The following is a 10370-nucleotide window of genomic DNA, read 5'->3' on the forward strand; positions in this document are numbered from 1 at the left end:
CCCAGCCTGCCAAAGCCTACACCACACAGCTTACTTCTAAATCTTTATTTGTTTTCTACACAGAGAAAACAGAGGAATGTTGAAGCAGCAATATTTAAACACACTAGCAAGGAGCCATCAATCTGTGAGAGTGCACAAAGTGCAACACAGGGCCATTGGTGCTGTGGTCTGTGCTACAGGGCAGGGTGAGGGGAGGTCCAGGAACAGCCTCTTCAGACACACAGGAGAGCTCTATGCAAAGGTGGAGCCGTTCCAGCCCACATTGGCAGCGTTCATGTCAAAGTAGTTGATGTAGACCCTGCAGAAAAGGTACAGGAGGAAATAACAATAACCTTATTAACTCATTTATGTAAGTTGGGACAACACAACAAGGGACAGTGTTGAAATTCTGTTGTTCTGCTACAAAAAAACATTAAGCTTCATCTTTACCAAAAATCTGGTGGCGCCTCCAAACAGTCAATACTTCTCAGTCCTCAAATTTGTACTTTTTCTAAAATATGAATTATTCTGCAGTCAGGGACTGTCCAGACACATTTTGTTTAGCAGCCTGCCAAGAATTTCCAGAGATCAGCCCCTTTTGTTTCTGAGCCCTGCAGTCCCTCACACGCGCTGGCAGCCTCAGGGAGTTAAGCATGTCCTCAGGCCTGGCTCTGTGTGTCTCCCGTCAACCCTGGTGGCTCCAGGCTCTTCCCATCCCTCACAGCTGCCCACAGACACTCCTGAACCCTGCAGCCTGCAGGGAGCTGCTCACAGCCTGCTGCCTCTACTCCTGTCTCAGCTCCAGCCTGTTACTGCTCCCTGCTCGTGCATTCAGCCTTGCCTCCCCAGAGGACAACACATCACACCTCAGAGGCAGAAAACACACTGGGCAACTTGTCAGTGCTCTGGTGTTTTTCCCTACTCTCAGAAGAAGAAAACAATTGAACAGAGCACTCTCCAGGGAAAGAGGCAGGCACTGAATTCTTATGTGGACATTAAAGCGCTGCAAGCAATCACTTGGTATTTTCCAAAACTTATTCCTGGCCTTTTAAATTTTTAAACAGCCTTTTCAAAGCAGTTTCAGAAAGCCAAGTAAATATGGTTGAACCGTGTCCCAGCCTTACCTGTCTGCAGATACGTGCAAGTGCTTGGAGATCAGATCACACAGCATCTTGGTGTAAGTCTTGTTCTGCTGCCCTCCTATCTTGCCGATGCTGTAGAGGCTGCAGAGCGCGCAGGGATCAGTGGAGCCCCCGAAGGACATCATCTGGTCAGGTATGATGTGCACAGCTATGTACTGCAGGAGGGAGGGAGGGAAACACTCTGTCACAGGCTGGCTGAAGTGACGAAAATCAGCTTTAGGTACTAACTCTAAACAGAGCGGTTGTATTGGGGTCAGGCAGCTCTTCAGTGCTGCCCCCTGCGCATCTCCCAGGCCCAGGGGAGGCTCCGGCCCGGCAGCCCCCACGGGGGGCACGGTTCTGGGGGCTGCGAGGACCCTCGGCCCGGCTCTCAGCTTTGGGAACGCGGTTATGTGTGCACAAAGCCGCCGGCCAGGCAGGCAGGCACTCCCGCCCGCCACAGCCGCGCCACCGCGCGGGGCGGAGCGAGATAAGGGCCCAAAACCTGTGCCTGCGTGCCGGGGCTCAGATCCCCAAATCACGGAGCTGCCGGAGAGCCGGGCACCGATTCGCTCTTAGCAGGCTCCTGCAGTCTGGCCCAGGAGGGGCCGTGCCGGATGGCTGAGCCGGCAGGAGCCGCCCGCAGGGCTCGGTCTACCCGAGCCTCCGCCCGGCTGCCTCCGCGCCACTGCGCAGCTCCGCCGCTGGCATCGCCACCGCCAGCACAGGCGCAGCACACCCCCGGCTACGTGAGCGCCGCGCTCCCGCAGGCCCGGCTGTTGCTCCCGCCAGGGGCTGGCCATCGGGAGACTCGGGGTGGAACGGGCACCGGCTCCTTCCTCCGGAGCAGCGGGGCCGCCGCCGCGCTGTGCCGCAGCTGCTCCTCGGGCCAGGCCCCGCGGGAGCGGAGGTGCCCCCGGGCCGCGCCGCCGCCGCCCCTCCCGCCGGGCCCGCCGCGCACGTGCTCGCGCCGCTGCCCGCCCTCACCTGCGCGGGCTTGCCCGTGGCCTTGGCCAGCTGCTGGGTGAGGTCGCCCAAGAGGTTGTCGGGCACGGCGTCCTTGCAGACATTGGTGTAGATGGAGAACATGGGCATGGTGGCGGCGGTGGTGGGGGCGGCGGGGCCGGCGATGGGAGCTTAACCGAGCGGCGGGACCAGCGCAGTGGAGCGGGGAGGCGTCAGCGGCGCTTTTAGTGCGCGGGGCCGCCCCGGACGTGTAAGCGGCCCCGCCCGGCAGGGAGGGGAGGGAGCGGGGCGGGGTCACACGGACACACGGACACGGACACACACCGGCGCTGCCGTCTGCAGCCCTCGCCGCGGGGTGCTGACCCCTCCCGCGGCCGCCTCTCGACCGGAGGTGTCCCCCGCTCCGCCGTTATTCCTTGGCTTTGTTACTGCCACTTTTCAGTAATGCCACTGAACATTTTGTGCGGGTTTGTTACGGGCTCTTTCCCGGAACGCGGTCCGGGCGCTCTGGGCAGCTCATACATAACCTGGTGTCAGCGCATGTGATGCTGCCGCTGTGGCATTCCCATTGCTTTCTGCGGAATCAGGGCCAGACAGGGATACAGGCCCAGCTTGGCAGTTGCAAAAAGGGGTACTTGCCCTGACTCTGAGAATTTTTTTCTTTTGCAAAATAAAGTAACATTTGTAGCGGTTTTGCTTTAACTGCGTGTACAGCTTTAGCTCGGTGTAAGCAGAAACGTCTGCCTTGCTGCCATATAAATTATTCTCTAATGTATTTAAATCAAATTAAAAATTACCTATTGCTCCTCAGCCTCCCCATTCTCACATCATATTTTTCTGCTGGAAAGAGGCAGAGGTGAATTTTGTTTTGCTTAGGAATGAAGCGTGCGTGCCTATTGGAGGTGAGGCGGCAGAGCCGAGCCGTGTGTGCGCTGTGTGATGCGATGCACGTAGGCGGCTGCCAGGGCACGGCTCCCCAGCCTGGCTCTTGCCTGTCCCCGCGGCGGCAGCGCTGCTCTGCTCCCGAAATGACTCACAGGAAGGCTAAAGAGGGTCAGGCCCGGAGCCCTCTGTGCCCAGACATTGCACACACAGCAGTCGTGCATTGCTGCTGCTGGAAAGCTTGCCCACACATGTTACAGATGTGAGCACTCACGGCCCTGAGTGAGGAGTAAGGGACGGTGTCATATGGGAATGCATTGGAGTGACACAGGTTATAACGCTGAGAACTGCAGCACTTCCTTTTCTAGTGATTAACAGTGCTTAAGAACAGCCACTAAGAACTGATTAAGTTTCCTCCCTCTGATATCCTCAGCTCCCTGCTGAGGATAGTCCCACTCAATCCTCTCACCTTCCTGCCTCCTAGCTTTGGTGCATGGAGGTGGGGTGGGGATTCTGCGTGTGCAGGGAGGAAAGCTTGACAGCCGCAGCACCACTGGTGTGTTTGCCCTGTGGCCTGCCAGGCCCAGAGTGGCAGCCACTCAAAGGAGAGATATCTGCAATTTAATTCTCTTTTGCCTCCCTGACTGACTAAAGCAGCTTCCATTTGTTATCCCGACAAAGCATTTTTATTGTTTGAGGTGCAGGTCTGTATTTGAAGTCTGTGGCTGCGAGGCAAAGCTGTGGTAGGGACACAATGGGATGTTAACAATAGAGTTCAGAATGGGGCTGTGATAAGGTTTGCTCTTCCAGAAAAACTCACAATACACTTCACTATAGAATTTCAGGAAACCTCTCTGCTCAATCTTTTATTTTACTTTGGAAGCAAATGATTTTATCTGACCAAGGGCTTAAATAATAAATATTTGTATGCAAATCTTCCTTTCATAAATAATTCACCACTTCAGTCCCTAGGAATTACTGTGGTTTGCTGTGCCTCTGCCCCTTTCTGAGCTGAGCTCTAATCTTCGCTGTCACTACAATTTTTTCAGTGGATGGAAAGGGGAGGGCACAGCAGTGTACAGTGGTTTTTTCCACTCACTCCCTCTGCCTGTGCTGAGGCCTGGGAGATACCCAGCACAAATTTTTCTGTTACTCAGATAGATATCCCTGTAGTGCTAGGCCTAAAGAGGCCTGGACTGCAGTCCATCCCTTTTAAATCAGAGCTAATCATGTCTGTGCTCCTTTTGAAGGGTGGTCCATGTGCAACATTTCCACATCTATTAACTTAAATGTGTCTTGAAACCAGGTCAAGATGTATTTATCTCTTCTTGAAATTTGGCTCTTGAGGACAGGGCAAAGGCAAAAGGAGTGTTCATCTTCATATATGACTAAACCTTTTTTTGAAAGAAAAGCTCCTCTTGAGAGTATTTTGAGAAGGCACCCCCCATCTCAACTACAGGTCTTCCCAGAGTAACAAGAAGGTCTCAGACAAAAGATTTCTGCTGCATTTTATTTAAGCATCAGACAAGATAAACAGCAGTGGTAGCAGCAACTATGATACCAGTGCCTTTTGCATTGGGCAGATGCCAGAGTTCTCTGGAACTGCAGTTCTCAGCCACGGTGAGGGTTCAGGAGTAGGCTGTGGTCACCCCAGGGCACCTCAAGCAAAGGTGCTGTTATTCCTGCCCACATTGCCAGCACTGATGTCAAAGAAGCTGATGTAGATTCTGCAAGGGAAGACAGGCACTGTTACCAGCTGGGAGCAGAGTGTTGCAGGCTGCTCAGGACAGGCTGCAGATCTCCCCTGGGGCTTTGTCCTTCCCAGGCCTTGCACTCCCTTCCCCCTGCCCTGTTCATGCCCCATCTCCTTGCATTCTGGAGTTCCTAGTGATCAGGTTCTTATGTCTGCACTGGGTCTTTTGCACATGATATCTGTGGGTACATACAGTGTCTGAACCTACATCATTTTAACCAAGGAATTCTGCAGCTTGTGGACATCAGCACTGCAGCTCATGCAATGGTTCTTTTCTTTTTAGCTGGGGAGTTGCTCAGTTGACTTGGCATTTGGTCTCTTTAATCAGCACATTAATAGAAAACACCAAAGGACCAGCCTGGGATGAATAGCTCTAACAATCTGTGGAAAGTCATGTCAGACAAGTTGCTGTATGAGCTCACCTGTCAGATGGTGTTTTCAGCTGTTTGCTCATCAGCTCACAAAGCAATTTGCAGTAGCCCTTGTTCTCCTGCTCCCCTGTCTTTCCAATGCTGTAGAGAAAGCACACAGCACAAGGGTCTGTGGAGCCACCAAAGGACATCACCTGATCAGGAGAGATCTGTATTGCTAGATACTGTTGGAAGAAGAAAATGAATGTTATTTTCTTCACCATGTTAAGAAAAGTTTTAAAAATCCAGGAAGGCATTTATGTACATAAACTGCAGTGAAAATAAGTGCATGTTTTTGATATGCAAGACTTTCATTTGTTGACATCTTACTGTCTAGATTTGTGTTCTACTCCAAGATCCTCACTCCTGTGTCAAAGGCCAGTGCAAAGACTCCATAGTTTTTAGGGTTCCTAGTGCAGGAGCTCCAGGAGCTCAGTGACCTGTGGTACCTGCAGCACCTCCTCCAGGCCAGCAGGCTCTCCCTGCCCTGTAGGAAGGTCAGGCACAAGGGGCAGTGCAATGCTCCTGCTGCCCATTGCGTTCCAGAGGGATTTTGCACCTCACTGGCTCCTGCTGCAGTCTTCCCTGCTGAGGGAAATGTGAACTGACACTGCAGAGGCCTAAATCAACATGCACCTCATTAAACAAAACACAGCCTAATCCTGCTGTTGTTCTTGATATCAGGAAAAACAGAAGAAAGTATCTATGTTAATATTAATGACCGGCCCTCCATTTTCCCCCGTGCTAATACACAGTGTCAGATCCACCCACTGGGGAATGTGGGGATCAGCTCCTCTGGCACCCATCTGCCCCCTGTGCTGCTCTTCCCCACGTTCATTAGCAGTGCATCATTGGAACTGAGCAGCACTTCACCCTCTTGGTAAAACAAGGCAGCCTGAGTACCAGGAGCTGGCTGGGTAATTAGTGTTGGCCATCATTTACAGTTTGTTTGGGTGTGAGGTGCATCAGACCACAGCAGCACAGGATCAGCCAAGGAGATCCTGCTGAGGTACCACTTGCTTGGCCCTGCTCTCCCCTGTCTGGACACCACGTGCTCTTGACTTTGTGCCAAGTGTAGGTACATCCATGCCTTTAACTCCTACCCAGGAAGCAGGTTGTCACTATCAAAATAAAAATCAAGTTGAGGCATTAATCAGCATTATTCTCTTCTTAGAACAGTTTGAAAATATTTGGAACAGTTCTTCCAATAGGAAAAAAACCCTATTTGATTAAAAATCCATATTTTTCCCAAATGGCACAGTTTCCTGTGAGAGGAAAGCTCTGCATTCCAGCCCACCCTAATCCTTTCCTTCTTTCTGTGTTATAACTAAGAGACTCTCCCTTTCCTATTGCCTCCTTTGTCACGAAGAGCTTGTATGTCCTCTTCAGAAAAATCCCTTTGTTATTCCCTGTATATCTCTAAGTCCCATTACATATCCCTTCCACACAGCTGCACAAACCTGCTCCAGCTGCATCCCAGCCCTGGCCTCTAGCTTTATATTCAGAAGCTGTTATGCAAGACACACCCCTTGCCCCCCCAACAGCAAGTCCTTGTTTGCTAGACTGATAAAAATTGGATTTTTAAAAGAGAGATAAAACACATCAGTTTTATGTAAGAATTTGATGTGTTCAGGTGTCCCAGTGCTTGGAGAAAGATTTGCTGGGGAGTCCTCAGACCCTTTCTGTAGGCACCAAAACTTCCTTCTTTCCACAGTTTCAAAGCATCACTCCCAAAACAAAGCGAACATTTTCTGAAAATGGGCTGTGAATATGCACCAAGGGTGCTTAAACAAGCAGCTACAGATCCACAGCCAATTCACTAAAGCTACTGCTGAGGTACAGCTCATGGTAGGAAGTTTTCAGCTCTGTAGAGAAGTTTTCTTTTGGTTTTTCATATTCTACAACCTTCAGCAAGCAGCTGATACAGTGACTAGTGGCCAGTCAGTATTAAGAAAAGAACAGCCTTATAAATCCTTCTCAGCCCCTCAATACCAGTGTTTCAGGGCCTCACCTCAGTAGCACACTGCCATATTTACCTGCCATGTTTTGGCAAGTAAAACCCCTCCAGTCTGGTAGTGAAACCAGCAGGCAGCTTTTACTCTGCTATTTTGATTACAAATAGCAGGATGCCACACAGATATTTTTGCCAGATGTCCAAGCAAGCTGAATAAATAATTTTTGTGCTTCAACTGTAACCACTAGGTGCCAGGCAGTTTGGTAAATAGCAGGCACTTATTCAATAGCTCTCAGCAAGGAAGTGGAGGCTGAGATTTGCTTTTCAGGTTCTTGAGAGGGATTCACAGGTACCTGTGGACACATCCCCACATCATCCAGTGTCCTCATCTACAGATAAATACATGCAATATCATCCCACACAAATTTAGTTTGAACACTCCAGGGTTTTGAGACCTCAACAAAACTAAGCCACAGTGAACAAGTATTTGGTGTTCTCCCAGAGAGAAGACTGCAAATCCTGGTGAGTCATTAGCTATATTAGTTTATCAAGGCTATCACTCAGAAACAGATCATTGCATAGGCACAGCTGATTAAAGAAGGAAAACATTTCAGCAAATGGACTTACCTGTGCTGGTTTGCCCAATGCTTTTGATAATTGTTGGGTGAGCTCCCCTGCAAAAGATTCTGGAACTTTGGCCTTGCTTATATTTGTGTTAACAATGAATTTAGGCTTCTTTGGATCGCAAGCAGGTTTTTTTTTCAGCTCACCTTGTTCTCAGCTCTATTTCTAACTCACCACAAGCTGGCCCAGCCCACTGTGCCAGTGAGCACCTCAGGAGCCTCTGAACAGTCAGTGCTACCTCCAGCAGGTGCATTGGGAGGGTGGCAGTGTCCCAGGAGGGGGAGGCTGGCTGTGCCATCTGCAGCTGCTAACACAGCCTGGGGGGGAACCCAGCTTTGCACCCTGGAAACCAAAGCATCCAAAGTGACCCCTTGTGTTTGGAGACAGCCCAGTTGTCACAGACATGTTTTGTGAAAAATCTTTTCCTTGGGGATTTTTCCTCCTGAGAAGCTGGGAGGCCTCAGGAACAAAATGCAAACATTGATTATCTGCTGCTGTGGAATGCAACAGGTGCATCTGGGATTGGCCCATGTTGGTTGTTTCTAATTAATGCCCAATCACAGCTGACTTGGACTCTCTGTCCCAGACAGAAGCTTTTATCATTCTTTCTTTTTCTATTCTTAGCCAGCCTTCTGATGAAATCCTTTCTTCTATTCTTTTAGTATAGTTTTAATATAATATATAACATAAAATAATAAATCAAACCTTCTGAAACATGGAGTCAGATCCTTGTCTCTCCCCTCATCCTCAGACCCCTGTGAACACTATCATACCCAGTCATTAAACCAATGGAATATCAAGTGTTTCAGAGGCTGAGGGCAGGTTGTAATGCACCTCTTTATGCAAGCTAGTAATTGTTTCTTAAAAATGGGATGAATAATTCAATTGTGAGGTCTGAAACTCTCTCTGTGGAACAGACCATAACAAAAACCCTCCAGTGGCACATGTTGTGCAGACCTTTCCTGAACCATGACTAAGTCACCACAAAGATGCCTTAAAATCAGAATCTTGATTTTCCAGCGTGGTGATGCATCCTACATGCTCAGAGAAGGCTTGTTTTCAACTTGCTCCTTTGTTGTGCAAATAGTTCCATAACAGTCCTAACTCCTGAGAGATAGGAAATCCACAGGAGCAGCTTTGATCCAGACTGGAGGAGTGCAGGGCAAGGCTGGGATCATCTCACTGCTTGGAACAGCCTTACATGAGAGAAGTGATTTAGAGGGATCACATGGAGTTTGATAGAGGGTGTTCACAGTGAGATGTGTGGGGACAGCAGGGTGAAAATGCTGGTGGAAATAACATAAATGGTTTGATCATCTCTCCATGCTAAATGTGATGTATGTCCTTGTACCCAGTTGTTTCTGAGTTAAGAGCTTTTCTACTCACTCCATTTTCTCCAGGCTTTCTATAGCTTGCACTAAATGTTGCATTGAATGGTGTAATCGAAGTAAACACTTTTTCATTGTGAAAACTTCTGTATGAACATGCTGAAGCTGATTGTGTTCAAGATCAGGTTGACTGGCCCTGAACAACCTGACCCAAATGGTGCCATCCCTGCCCATGGCAGGGGGTGGAATTAGATGATCCTTAAGGTCCCTTCCAACCCAATCCATTCCATGATTGTGTGGGGTATGCTGATTTTAAGTTAGTTCCTTCACTGTAGCACCCTTGCTGTAAGAATTCAGCAAACAACAAGTCAGGAGATGAAATGTCAGTGTTCATTTCCAGCCCACGTTTGTGGATTGTGTTTCCTGTATGCACTCTGAAAATAATGAAAACCCTAAAAAAACCCAGAAATAAAATCTGGTTTCCAAAAAGCCTTTTCAGGGTATGTTTCCTAAGCCAAAGTGTTAAAAACAAACACAAGTGACTCCTCCATCTGCAAGGAGAGGAGCTGTAGTTTGTAATATTGATTCATTTTTTCTTCAGTGGTTAGGGGAAAGCAGGTGGCATGACCCAAACTGTTTGGTTACAAGCCATCCTATACTTGTTATTGGTCACTTGGAAAAACTTAGACTATTTCAAATGAACTTCACAACCTATTTTTATTGCTGGGTACAACAATCAGTCGTTATTCCCAGCTTGCTTACATAGCAAGAAAAACATTTCCAAAACAAACTCTTTCTTCTGTGCAAACATCTGATGTAATTCCCAGAAGTTGATGCAGCAGGTTGGAAATCAGTTCCTTAGACACCAGAGATGCTCTCCAGAGCTTGCTTTATTTCACAGCAGCCATTTCACTTCTTTTGCCTGCAAGAATATCTCAGTTTAGCAGGTCCTTCTCCTGCCTAGAGTTACTGGGATGTTTCCCACTGAGATTTCCATTACATCCCCAGGACTGTTGTGCAGCAAATTTCACTTTCAATGCTTTTCTCTGTTGTCATGTTGAAACCTTTTTCTGAATTTGAGGTGTTAATTTTTATTCTGTATCATCTCGGGTCACCCAAACCATGTATTTAGCTTTTCCCTCTGCTGCCTGTCAGCCACACTTTCGACTTTTGTGTTTCCCATTCTTAATCATTCTTTACCTTGGTTCATCTTAAAATATTTCACTTATTCTTTTGTATTTCTGACATTCTGAGCTGTTTGCCAGCAGGTTCCTTCTTAGTGTTACTTTAGAATAATGAGTTTCATATCTATCTTAAAAAAGAAAAAACAAATGAGACAGAAGAGCTTGCAGT

General features: G+C 48.5%; 2 protein-coding genes across 2 annotated transcripts; both read right to left on the bottom strand.

Moving 5' to 3' along the window:
• Positions 1–30: 30 nt before the first annotated feature.
• Positions 31–2310, bottom strand: LOC132081504 (macrophage migration inhibitory factor). Its single transcript, XM_059485278.1, has 3 exons — positions 2088–2310; positions 1104–1276; positions 31–298 (listed from the first exon to the last, which is right to left on the bottom strand). The coding sequence occupies exons 1-3, from the start codon at positions 2193–2195 to the stop codon at positions 232–234; spliced, it is 348 nt and encodes a 115-aa protein (XP_059341261.1). The 5' UTR covers positions 2196–2310; the 3' UTR covers positions 31–231.
• A 2129-nt stretch (positions 2311–4439) lies between these two features.
• LOC132081611 (macrophage migration inhibitory factor-like) lies at positions 4440–7942 on the bottom strand. The gene is made up of 4 exons (XM_059485444.1): positions 7928–7942; positions 7693–7800; positions 5124–5296; positions 4440–4675 (listed from the first exon to the last, which is right to left on the bottom strand). The coding sequence occupies exons 1-4, from the start codon at positions 7940–7942 to the stop codon at positions 4609–4611; spliced, it is 363 nt and encodes a 120-aa protein (XP_059341427.1). The 3' UTR covers positions 4440–4608.
• Between the last annotated feature and the right edge of the window lie 2428 nt (positions 7943–10370).

This window comes from Ammospiza nelsoni, chromosome 18 (assembly GCF_027579445.1).
Source record: "Ammospiza nelsoni isolate bAmmNel1 chromosome 18, bAmmNel1.pri, whole genome shotgun sequence".
Classification (NCBI taxonomy): Eukaryota; Metazoa; Chordata; class Aves; order Passeriformes; family Passerellidae; genus Ammospiza; species Ammospiza nelsoni.